Here is a 13,436-nt window from a genome sequence, read left to right as displayed (position 1 = left end):
CAAAGGTGAAGACAATTGTTTTAAATCAGTATCACATTCTGGAGGATCATGTGATAATTCCTATTTGCGTATCTATGGTGATCTCTACCTGTGGTTATAGATTAATGGTTTCTTATAGCTCTTATCCTATAAATCTGACTTATTCTTGCTGTTGGTTGGCTCACACTCATCTCAATATGATTTTAACAATCTGTAAGTGGCTGCATTGGCTGGGAAAAGAAAGCCAGTCATACACTTTTTAATTTTGGGCAAAATGACAAATGATTCTGGGACTGTCTGATTTCCTCTTTTTTTTTTTTTTTTTTCTTTTTTGGTACATTGACCCTTTTGTGAAAAGTGTATATTTTAGGGGAAAAAAGTTTTTAGAGAGATTATATATATATATAAATAATATCGTTAGAATGTAAAATTTGAAATAAATATACATGTTCCTGGATCTTAATTTAAATTATGCAAACATGTAAGTATATGCATCTCAAGGGATGTACAATAATTGTCAATAGTGGATGAAAAAAATATGCACATATGTGAAGTGACCAAGTAAATTAAGAAAAGCCATAACATTTATGAAAAGCCTCATTTCACTTATTTCTAAACAATTTTTTTAAATGGGTCTGCTGGAGTAATGGTTTTTGCCAGTTTGACATTTTTCTGCCTCACCTCAGACCTTCTAGAGAACATTGATGGACCAACTCTGAAAATCAGAGGAAACCTTCCTGCCGTGACTTGTAATTCCCAGAAGGAACTTAAAGCGGGTGTGGGATCCTTTCAAAGTAAATATTTCCATCATAGGAAGATGAGCTTTTAAAGCGATTCCAGGCACTTTTCTTTTAAGTTTTGGCATTTCAGTTGCCCTGCTGTGTGCTTATTATGAATTGGCATGTCTTTTCCACTATTTTATGTGTATGTGTTTATGTATATCTTCCAGTATATTAGAACTTCTTATGACACAAAGTTGGATCACCTGTTACATTTAATGTTGAAAGAGTGGAAGATGGAACTGCCAAAGCTGGTGATCTCTGTCCATGGTGGTATCCAGAACTTCAAGATGCCCTCAAAACTTAAAGAGATCTTCAGCCAAGGTTTGGTAAAAGCTGCAGAGACAACAGGAGCATGGATAATAACTGAAGGCATTAATACAGGTAAGGCACATTCCCTGTTCCACTCTTTTTTTTTTTTTTCTTTTTCTGTAATGCCTTTTAAAACTGAATCAGCCAGTATAGCACTTAAGTTTGCTCTGCAGTGCTCCCAGGAGATACAGGCAGCATGAGGGAGGAAGACTGAAACTGTAGTAACTGAAAAAGAAACCCAGAAGAATCATAGACCTTTCCCGGACTGTGTTTTTACCATTGTTAAAATCTCCTATTTTAATATAACTTTGCAGACTTTTACCAAAGAAAATAGTTTTTCATGAGCTTTGGACTATTGTAAGGTTACAAAGGACATGGACTCCGTGCAAGAGTGTAGTGTGTGTAGTGTGTGGGCATAGACATGAGCTAAACTCACCACGGTCAAGTTCTCAGAAATTGGAAAGCAGGGACGCGTGCAACAATTGTACTGAGTGTATGGGGCATGAGGGGATAATTAACTACAAAACCACCTTTTCACATACTATCTCTATCTGAGTCTTAATATTTCTTGAAATCTGGCATTCAAAAACTTCATTTAGTAGCCCCTGAACCTCTAACCCGACTCTCTTGCATCAGTTTTTATGAACTGTATGTGGTAACAGAATCATCTGGGGGCATTACAAAAATACAATGCACAGGCTCTACTCCAAATTAATTAGAGTTTTTCAGGGTGGAACTTCTGAAGGATGTCTAATGTGCAGCCGGGGTTGAGAATTAGTAACTTCACAAACTCCTGTTACCATCTGTTACTAACCTATCACAGTTCTAACACCAGTTCCCATGTGACCAGCTGAAATGTCCTACAATTCAACTCAGTTCTGACAATATTTACCTGGAAACAGCATCAGATGTCACAGGTTTAGGGCTCAGTCCCACAAGACTGTCCTCTCTTCAGATGTCCGCCTCAAGTCCAGGTTGTTACCTGTGCTTCTGACTCTCTGGTTGCAAATCAGGTGGCTCAGATGGTAAAGAGCCTGCATGCAATGTCAGAGACCCAGGTTCTATCCCTGATTTCTCCTGGAGAAGAAAATGGCAACCCACTCCAGTATTCTTGCCTGGAGAATTCCATAGACAGAGGGAGCCTAGTGGGCTGTGGTCCATGGAGTCACAAAGACTTGGACACAACTGAGTGACTAACACTTTCACACTTTCTTTCACGTCCCACTATCCGATCCTTGGGTTTGATGAATTTACTAGAGTAGTTCACAGAATGCAGGAAACCAATTTACTCATTAGATTACCAGTTTATTATAGAAGGATGTAACTCAAGAACAGCTAGATAGAAGCGATGCATAGGACAAGGCACCTGTGGGAAAGGGCATGGAGCTTCTGTGCCTTCTTCCCATGTCCACATGTTTACTTGGAAGCTCTCCAAATCCTCTTTTTTGTTTTGTTTTGTTTGTGTTTGTTTGTTTGGTTTTTTATGGCAGCTTCATTGTTGTTCTTGTTGTTGTTTAGTCAACTGAGTCATGTCCAGCTCTTCTGCAAACCATGGACTGTAGCCTGCTGTAGGCTACAGTCTGTAGCTTACAAATTGTAGGCTCCTCTGTCCATGGGATTTCCCAGGCAAGAACACTGGAGTGGGTTGCCATTTCCTTCTCCAGGGGATCTTCCCAAGCCAGGGGTGGAACCCACATCTTATGCATTGGCAGGCAGATTCTTTACCACTAAGCCACCTGGGAAACCCATAGGCTTCATTATATGGGCATAATTGATTATATTATTGGTTATTGATAATTGAACTCAATATCCAGTTCCTTTCCCTTCCCCAGAGGTTGGGGATGCAACTGGAAGTTCCAACCCTCTAATCACAAGGATGGTTGGTTATTCTGGAAACCAACCCACAACAGTAGGTCCAAAAGTTGTCTCATTAACATAACAAAACCATCTCTCACTCTCACCACTTAGGAAATTCCAGGGTTTTGAGGAGCTCTGTGTCTCTGACAGACTAAATAGTTATTATTACAAGTCACAATATCATTCCTGTAGCTTTCCCTCTTCCCTTTACTTCTCTCTATTTCTACTTGGGATGTTCTAGCCAGTGTTTCCTATTAAATTCTGCCCATCCTTTAGGATCTACATTAGATGCTAACATACCCAGGAAGCATTCTCTATCTCAGCTCACTTTTGTTCCTTAATTTCTGCCTGTAGCCCCTGTGGCATGTGTGTGTTTTGACATACAGGCTGCGTCAGGATGAGTCTCCCTGATTATGACGTAGAAGCCAGGGCCTATACATTTGTCTAAGAAGTGAGCAACAGGTACTAAGATAAGAAATAATTTCTTTTGACTAAAAAGGAATGAAGAAAGCAAGTGATTGAAAAAACAAAGAAAACATAAAACCAAGGGATTTAGAGCCTGTCACCAATGGGTAGGTAACCTCTGGTACTATTGTTTCACATTCTTAAAAGAAAGTGAAGGTTGCAGAGTTCTAAGTCCAGTGTGTAGTACTTATTTTATTTCCAGTAAAAGAAAAAAAAAAAAATAAAATAAAAGGGTGGGTGGGTAAGTTTATAGAGTTCAGGAAAAGGTGAACTTGGTCATAGTTTTTTTCTTTGAATAGCTAACTGTGTCACGTGCTTTACTTACTGCCTTTTTAAAATTTAATATTTTAGGTTAGGGTCAATTAAGGAATGCAAATATAATAGTGTGAAAACTATAGAAATAGTTCATATGAACAAAAGAAATGAGATATATTTGGAGCTTCCTTAAACAATAACCAGGGTCTGACTTGATTCAAGCACAGCTCCTTAGGGCCTGACTACACGAGAAGTGGTCCCTGGACCAGTAACATCAGCATTACCAAGGAGCTTGATGGTAACCCAGATATCAGGCTCCCCAGATGAGTGGGATAAGAAACTGCATTTTGATAACATCCCCAGATGATTCTTGAAAGTGAAAGTTGCTCAGTCATGTCTGACTCTTTGTGACCCCATGGACTATACAATCCATGGAATTCTCCAGACCAGAATACTGGAGTGGGTAGCCTTTCCCTTCTCCAGGGGATCTTCCCAGTCCAGGGATCGAACCCAGGCCTCCCACATCACAGGCGCATTTTTTACCAGCTGAGCCACCAGAGAAGCCCAGGAATACTGGACTGGGTAGCCTATTCATTCTCCAGCGGATCTTCCCAGCCCAGGAACTGAACCGGGGTTTCCTGCATTGCAAGTAGATTCTTTACCAACTGAGCCCCAGAGGATTCTTATGAACATTTAAATTTGAGAAGCTTTGTTTATCAGCTTTAGCCTATGCTTGAATGCTTCTCAACTGTAGTTGAATGTTATTTGGCATGAATTTTTGACACTTATTTAAATTGAATGCCAGAAGCCTTTAAGAACCTACTATGTATTTGGATAGATGCTGTGGATGAAAGATGAGTAAGATATGGCCCCTGGGTTAGTGATGAAGCAGGTGACTGTGATAACAGACAATAAATAACTAACCAAAAGTTGATGCTGAATGGGCCATAGTTGAGATACAAAGAAAGTGTTTGGGAGTAAAAGGAAGAGGAAGACAAATTCCATTTCCAACTGGGGAACCTGAGAAAAAGGCTTGGTGGAGGATATATACTCTTCCCTTGAGAAAAGGGTAGAAAGAAGCATTCTAGGCCAAGGTGGCAGTTCAGGGCCGGGAACACAGCTGGAGATTAAGGCATGTGCAGAGAGTGGTGATACACCTTCTAGCTGGATGTGCCTTGTGGCAGAGGACAGGGACAGCCAAGAGAGACTGGAGCCAGATTGGGTACCATGCTATTTGGGTTGAGGTTTTATTCTCTGTGTAGCAGGGAGCCCTCAAAAGATTTTTGAACAGAAGGATGAATAGGGAATGATATTGTCCGGTCAGGTTTTATGGAGTCTTAGCAGGTAATATGTATTAAGATCACATGTGGGCCGCTGAAAAACTGTCACCCCCACATGCTGGTAATCCACGCCAAACCTATGGATCTGAATCTCTGTTGGTGCTGATGTATGTTCTGTGGTTCAGAACCCCAGTTTTAGAAGATGACTGGGAGGGGAGGATGCCAGAGAGAAGAAAATGATTTAAATGCATGCAATATGCAGGGTTTTTGCTTTTTTTTTTTTTTCCTGTGCTAATGACACATACAGAGTCAGATTCTACTTAAAAAGAGTAAGTGGTGTAATGTAGTGTTTGCAATTAAAAGGCAGGTTAAGCCAATCTCAAAAGGCTACATAGTGCATAATTCCAACTATATGACATTCTGGAAGAAGCAAAACTATAGAGACGATAAAAAGATCAGTGGTTATCAAGGACTGGGGAGAATGAGGGATGAATAGACAGAGTACAGAGGATTTTGAGGACAGTGAAACTATTATGTTTGTAATTCCTCTGTGCCAGCAACTTTCCCTGATAACAGTCTTTTGCATATCAGTTCAGTTCAGTTCAGTTCAGTTGCTTAGTCGTGTCCGACTCTTTGTGACCCCATGGACTGCAGCACGCCAGGCCTCCCTGTCCATCACCAACTCCCGGAGTCTACCCAAACCCATGTCCATCGAGTCAGTGATGCCATCCAACCATCTCATCCTCTGTCGTCCCCTTCTCCTGCCTACAATCTTTCCCAGCATCAGGGTCTTTTCCAATGAGTCAGCTCTTCACATCAGGTGGCCAAAGTATTGGACTTTCAGCTTCAACATCAGTCCTTGCAATGAACACCCAGGACTGATCTCCTTTAGGATGAACTGGTTGGATCTCCTTGTAGTCCAAGGGACTCAAAAGTCTTCTCCAACACCACAGTTCGAAAGCATCAATTCTTTGGCGCTCAGCTTTCTTTATAGTCCAACTGGCACTTTTTCAGTTCAGTTCAGTCGCTCAGTCATGTCCGACTCTTTGTGACCCATGAATCGCAGCACGCCAGGCCTCCCTGTCCATCACCAACTCCCAGAGTTCACTCAGACTCACGTCCATCGAGTCAGTGATGCCATCCAGCCATCTCATCCTCTGTCGTCCCCTTCTCCTCCTGCCTCCAATCCCTCCCAGCATCAGAGTCTTTTCCAATGAGTCAACTCTTTGCATGAGGTGGCCAAAGTACTGGAGTTTCAGCTTTAGCATCATTCCTTCCAAACAAATCCCAGGGCTGATCTCCTTCAGAATGGACTGGTTGGATCTCCCTGCAGTCCAAGGGACTCTCAAGAGTCTTCTCCAACACCACACTTCAAAAGCATCAATTCTTCGGTGCTCAGCTTTCTTCACAGTCCAACTCTGACATCCATACATGACCACTGGAAAAACCATAGCCTTGACTAGATGGACCTTTGTTGGCAAAGTAATGTCTCTGCTTTTCAATATGCTATCTAGTTTGGTCATAACTTTTCTTCCAAGGAGTAAGCGTCTTTTAATTTCATGGCTGCAGTTACCATCTGCAGTGATTTTGGAGCCCCCAAAAATAAAGTCAGCCACTGTTTCCACTGTTTCCCTATCTATTTCCCATGAAGTGATGGGACCAGATGCCATGATCTTTGTTTTCTGAATGTTGAGCTTTAAGCCAACATTTTCACTCTCCACTTTCACTTTGAAAGTGGAAAGTAAAAAAGTTGGCTCTTGCATATACTTGTCTATTATTCTCTTTCTGGCAGTTGCAGTGTTTTGTGTGATTTGTGAGTTAAAGTTTGACTTCTAACCTGGTTGTTCATAGGTGTGTCCAAACATGTTGGGGATGCCCTGAAAGCCCATTCCTCGCAGTCCTTGAGAAAAATCTGGACAGTTGGAATCCCTCCTTGGGGTGTCATTGAGAACCGGAAAGATCTTATTGGAAGAGATGTAAGTAGACAGTTCTTTCATAGCAAAAGGAAATAAACATATATCCACTTGCCAGCTTAGCACTATACCTGGACGCCTGTAGACATCTTCAATGTAACATGCCCCAAACCAATTCCTGACTTCATGCTGCCTCTCTTACCCTGTCTTAGAAAGTGACAATCTTACCCTACAGTTGCTCAGGCCCAAAACCCTGCACTAACCCTGAAATGATCTCTGCTCATGCCTCAAACCTAATCCCCTGGGTAATTCTAATAGCTTTCTGAGCTCTCATTTGTGGCTTCCCAGGTGGCACTAGAGATAGAGAACCTCCTGCCAATCAGTGCAGGAGACATAAGAGATAGGGGTTCAATCCTTGTGTTGGGAAAATCCCCTGGGGGAGGAAATGGCAACCCACTCCAGTATTCTTGCCTGGAGAATCCCTATGAACAGAGGAGCCTGGCAGGCTACAGCCCATAGTGTCGCAAAGAGTCAGACTTAGCGACACAGCATGCACTATATATAAAATAGGTAACTAGTGAGAAACTACTGAATAGTACAGGGAACTCTACTCATTGCTGTGTAGTGACCTAAAAGGGAAGGGAAGCGGAAGAAGAGGGAACATGTGTATATAGCTGATTCACTTACTGTATAGCAGAAACTAGTACAACATTGTAAAGCTACCGTACTCCAATGAAAACTAAAAAAAACGAAGCAAAACAACTATATCTTGAAAAAAAAGTGACTCATTGCCTTCCAGAAAGATGATAACAGTTTCCATTCCTAACAACAGGGTATGAGGATGCCCATTTTTCTGTACTATTCCTGGCTTCAGAAGATATTCTGGCTTTTTAGAAAACATTGCTTTTCTGATAGGTATAAATTAATACCTAATTGTTCTTAAGTACCTTTCTCTGATTACTAGTGAGGTTCGACATCTTTTCATGTGGTTTCTGGACACTTTTAAGCATAGTTAAAAATGTTGAAAGACCTTTTATAATTCATTTTAGCGTTTTTGTTGGCTATGTATGCTGCATTTCCCAGATTTTAATTTGTATTATTTATGAAATCTTTCCATATATAAAAAAATGTGTTAAATCTATCAATCATTTTCTTTTTGGCTTCTAGCCTCAGTGTCATGCTTAAGAATTGTAAAGGTAACTTTTAAAGACTAATGTTTTAACATTTATGGTACTTTTTACATCCATTATTTAACACCTCACAGCAGCCCTCTGCTATAGGAATTGTTAATATCACTTACACATGAGGAAAATGAGCCTGACAAAGGAAGCAGGTAATACCCAGATTTAAAATTAGAAAGCAGAAGAGTCTAGCCTTAAACTTGGACTTTTAGACTCTAAACACAGTTGCCTCTCCCTGTTTGTGGATTCTGCATCTGAAGAGTCAACCAACATTGGATCCCCAGGATTCAACCGACCATGGATCCGGGGGATATGAAAGTCGACTGTATTATGCCATTTTATATGAGGCATCTGAGCATCTGTGGACTGTAGTATCCATGAGTAGTCCCGGCACTAACCCCCCACGGATACCAAATGACTGTACTGTGCTTTCCTCCCTAGAAACAAATAAGAATTGGAATAGTTTATGGAAGAATCAGTAAATATTAATAAGGGTGTTCACTAGTAGCTCAGATGGTAAAGAATCTGCCTGCAATGCAGGAGACTCAGGTTCAATCCCTGGGTTGGGAAGATCTCCTGGAGAAGGGAATGGCAACCCCCTCTAGTGTTCTTGCCTGGTGAATTCCATGGATCTGGGTAATTTATATTGAATGTGAATACATCTCCATTTACTCTTCACTTCATTTGGGATACTAGAAACATAAATCAGTATCCAAATATTATTCTGAAATAGATCTATATAAAGGCATAGCTTCTGAATACTGATGTGCTCTGTGTACCAGTGCAGATCCTTGAACTGATTTTTCAATGATCTGAGACAAAGTAAGTAGAGAAATTGAAAATAAATATTTGGAAGCATTTTTAGCAATGTAACAGTGCTGTGACTCCAAGCATATGGTAAGTGTTCTCATGTGGCTGTGTGTGTGAGTGTCGCTGAACTTGTGTCGCGAGTCTAATGTAGCACACGCTGCAGCCTAGTCGTGCACTATGGGACTACATATCCATCCATAGAAAAATAAAAAGTAAAGGAACTCAGATTGAGTCTTCACGGCAGATAGCTCTTAGTAGCTAGTAGTACTTTTTGGTGTGGACCGGAACTCTGTAGTGCACAAACAGGCCTTTGGAGCAGTCAGCCCAGGAAGGACCTCTGACCCTTGTTCTCGCTGTCTTGCAGGTAGTGTGCCTGTACCAGACTCTGGGAAACCCCCTCAGCAAGCTCACAACACTCAACTGCATGCACTCCCACTTTATCCTGTCTGATGATGGCACTGTGGGCAAGTATGGCAATGAGATGAAGCTCAGGAGGAACCTGGAAAAGTACCTCTCTCTGCAGAAGATACATAGTTGTGAGTACCCACGGGACCTCAGCCGACAGGTCCTGTCTAGGAGCACTGCTGCAGAGAGGTCCAACTGGGCTTCTTGTAGTCCTTGGTAAACCCTTGATATTGAGAGAGGATGTTTATCCAAAAAAAAGGCTGACTCATAAAGTTGCTGTAGAAATCCTTGGGTTCATCCATATGAAATGTGCCAATGTCAGTTCCTGTGCTGTAGGCCTCTGAGGATAGAAAGCATAGGATTGGGTGACTCTGCATGTCTTCATAATCCAAGTCTTGGAGAAGAGTGCCCTTTCCTGGGATGCCTATTCTAGGAGGTTTTCATCTGGAGCTATAATGTGCCTAAACTGAGAGCTGGGAGTAGAGGAAGCTCTCTCATGAGATTTCTAAGCAAGAACTTCACAGTTGTTTTCCTTTTATAACAAATTTAATTAGTCACATCAGTAAGATTCTTTTTGTAGAAAACAATAATAAATATATTTATTTTTATGGAGATTAGTTATTGCTTCAAGAAAGATGTCCCTAACTGAAACTGAATTATTTTCCTCTCTCCTACAAAATACCCTTACTGATTTCTTTTTCTGTTGATAAAAGTGTTATATACTCTTATATTCAGATAAAGAAAGAAAAGGAAGGGATAGCCCTCTGTAATCTTACTACGAAAAATAACCATCGTTAACTTTTTCATCTGTACGATTTCAGAAGAACATATCCCTTCTGATATGGAAGGCTATCCCTTTCTTCTCCAAATAAAAACCTAGAATTTGAATTTACTTTTTATAAGATGATGTTACAAGAAGATTATGTCTATCAATTGGTACATCTTATGTCTGATTTTTAATGACAAGGACAAAGTAATAAGGAGGTGGAGTTATGTAGAAAAGGAAAGGAAATAAAATATTAAAACAATGGGCTAAGAGGCCCACTCCTATCATTTGTGGAGTCAGGACAAGGTGCACATGGAAGCCCACATACTGTTTGTTTAAATATTTAAAAGTTTTAAATCAAGCTAACAAACACAAATAACAAGATTAAAAACATAATAAAATAATGTTTAATCCTTTTACCTTTGCATATATAGCTGGAAGGCCAGGTTTGAGGTCAGAGTCCTGGATTCTGGGGAGTACAAAGCCAAATCATGGAGGTGAAGCAGAACCAGGACCTTGGTCCCTGGTTTACAGTCACTCTCTGCTTTTCTTCCTTGCTTTGGCTCAATCTCATAATGTCTGGGCCTGACATAGACATTGTCACCTAGACACTCCAATCTATATGTCCAAGCCCTACTCCCCGCAAATCCTCTTGCTTTGACAAGTACATCCCTGGGGCAGAGGCTCAAGCAGCCTTTGGAATCAAGAATTTTGGGGTCTAGTACAGTCCAGTGTATGACAGGGAGCACAGGCTTCCTTGAACCTTGACCCTGTAGACTCCTCACTGGGAGAGGAAGGGCTTGGCCAGAGGAGGGTGCCGTAGAACCTGGAACCCAGAGTGAAGTCCTCTGTTGCTCAGGTGTGGGCATGGTGTTGCCCGCCAGTTTTCCTTCTTTTGGGGGAAACAAAAATTGATTTAAATATTAAATATGTCAATACACATGTGATGTAAAAGTTAAATCAAACAAGAAGCCTATAAACAGTCAACATTTCCCCAAATCTTCCCCTCCCTACACTATTAATAATTTGATGTATATCATCCCAGAGTTTTCTGGTTATTTATGTAAATATAAAAACATGTTGCACATATAGGTATGTGTATATGTATATATAAAATATATACCTATATATATAGTTTTAAAATTTTAAATAGGGTTTTAAATGGGATCATACTGGACATATCAATCTGTAACTTTTGTTTGCTTAATATCTTTAAAAAGAATGACTCCACAGTCTTTCCTTTTTTTGTCTTCCTTACTTTAATAAAGCAATATGTAGTCTGACAAGAAAGTCAACTAGTGAAAAATGGAATACGTTGAAATATAAAAGTCTTTGAGGTTTACCCATCCCATTCTGTTCTTAGAAATAACCACTATTAAAAGTTGATTGAATTGTCAACAGCTTGATTATTTTTTTGAGGTGAGTGATGGATACATTGGGATCCATTATATCATTCTGTTTTCTTTGACGTATGTTTGAAAATTTCCACAATAAAAAGTTAATTTCTTAAAGACTACTACTTATTATTATTTTTTAATTACTGAAAGCCTTTAGATACCTTTTTAACTGGGAGAAGATACCCTAACCATATTTGTATCTACTTTTATTTAAAGTCCAAGCTTTCTGACTTGGCCTTGAACTAAGTAAACCTGAGTCCAAGAAGAGAATGGCTAGTTCAAGTAAGGAATATACGCGGTAATTGAAAGGCTTGTGTCTGGAAATTGGCATTGCTGATAGCGTCCCTTTGTAACAATTTGATACTGTTTGTCATCTGAAATAGGCTCTGGACAAGGCGTGCCCGTGGTGGGGCTGGTGGTGGAAGGTGGTCCCAACGTCATCCTCTCAGTGTGGGAGACTGTGAAAGACAAAGACCCGGTGGTGGTGTGCGAAGGCACAGGCAGGGCTGCTGACCTCCTGGCCTTCACCCACAAACACTTAGCAGATGAAGGGTGAGCTGTTGAGCCTTCACTTCTAAAACTATGCTGACTCTTTCTTCTTCCTAAGCACTGCTCTCATGTGGGATGGATGTCCTTAGAGGACAGGGACCGGAATTCTCTGGATATCTTGGAGGATGGGTTGAGACTGGAATTCATTTTTCAGTGATTTTTGTATTTATTAAAGCAACACCAAAATGCCCTCCAGCGATGCAAGTTGCCATTTCTTTAGCTGTAGAGTAGAGTGGCTTGCATCTACAAAGGACTTTGAACCTTGTCTGAGCTTAGGGAAAAAGCGTTTCCAGGGGGAGTGAAGGAGAAGACCACTGTGGTAGTCACTTTTGAATTCAACTGCTGTCAGTAAATATAGCAGAAATTAGAGAAATCGATATCCTGATATTTTTGTAGCATATGTTGTACTTAGTTGAGGTTTTAGTTCTTTCTTCTTTTCAAGATGGGAGTTTTTCTCTAAGCCATCCCTAAACCCAGCGTGATTCTTCCAATTTCAAAAGCATGGTATTTCTGCCGCATGAGTAAATACAGGGCCCAGGAACTGAAATGTTGACCCCACTCATTTGCTTAAAAAACATTCATTCACTTTAAGCTATAACTGTTCTCTGATGACTTTTCCCTTACAGTTTCTCTTCCCTTTCAGCCCCACTTCCACCCTCTATCCTCTTCCTCTTCGGTTATACCTCTCTCTTTCCTAAAGTTACCCTAGACAAGTGATTCTTACACGATTTGGAGTGTCAGATTCTTTAAGGATACCATGCCCATAATTTCTGGAGATTCACAGCCCCTTGGAAATCTGTCAGCTCAAAAACCTGCCCCAAGTGCTTTCTTCCCAGGAGCATGGCATATGAGTCCACCCTTGTTTTAATGTTCAGCCTTCTCCTCATGCCGGTGCTCCGCTTTGCTTCCTCCCATTCATTTGTCTCTTGACACAACTGTCCATAGACACCTCCGTCACGTGGACAGACACAGTGATGTTGTACTTATGCTGATGTTTTTGGCTTGTTCCCTCTCTCGACTGTGTCAAGTCATGGCCATTTCTCTCTCTCCCAGGACCCTGCGTCCTCAGGTGAAGGAGGAGATCATCTGCATGATGCAGAACACCTTCAACTTTAGTCTTAAGCAGTCCAAGCACCTTTTCCAAATTCTGATGGAGTGTATGGTGCACAGGGATTCTGTGAGTATGATGAGTTGATGACTTGACCAACTTAAAAATTGCTAATGTTGAACAAGGGGTTTCCCTGATGACTTAGAGCTAAAGAATCTGCCTGCAGTGCAGGAGACGCAGGAGACTTGGGTTCAATCCCTGGGCTGGGAAGATCCCCTGGAGGAGTGCATGGCAGCCCACTCCAGTATTCTTGCCTAGAGAATCCTGGGGACAGAGGAGCCTGATGGGCTACAGTCCATGGAGTCACAAAGAATCAGATATGACTGAGCTGCTGAGCATGAGCACTAGTGAATGTTCAACAATTATGACATTTATTTTCA

General features: G+C 41.0%; 1 protein-coding gene across 1 annotated transcript in view; it reads left to right on the top strand.

Moving 5' to 3' along the window:
* Window positions 1-13,436, top strand: part of TRPM6 (transient receptor potential cation channel subfamily M member 6) — a 164,667-nt gene that overhangs the window by 70,342 nt on the left and 80,889 nt on the right. The window contains 5 exon segments of the mRNA XM_055578315.1: window positions 929-1,142; window positions 6,779-6,903; window positions 9,196-9,367; window positions 11,783-11,951; window positions 13,002-13,125. Of these exon segments, the coding sequence (XP_055434290.1) occupies window positions 929-1,142; window positions 6,779-6,903; window positions 9,196-9,367; window positions 11,783-11,951; window positions 13,002-13,125 (804 nt within the window).

Source organism: Bubalus kerabau, chromosome 4 (assembly GCF_029407905.1).
Source record: "Bubalus kerabau isolate K-KA32 ecotype Philippines breed swamp buffalo chromosome 4, PCC_UOA_SB_1v2, whole genome shotgun sequence".
Taxonomy (NCBI): Eukaryota; Metazoa; Chordata; class Mammalia; order Artiodactyla; family Bovidae; genus Bubalus; species Bubalus kerabau.
The sequence above is the reverse complement of the archived record's forward strand: the minus strand, read 5'-3'. Positions and strand labels throughout refer to the sequence as shown.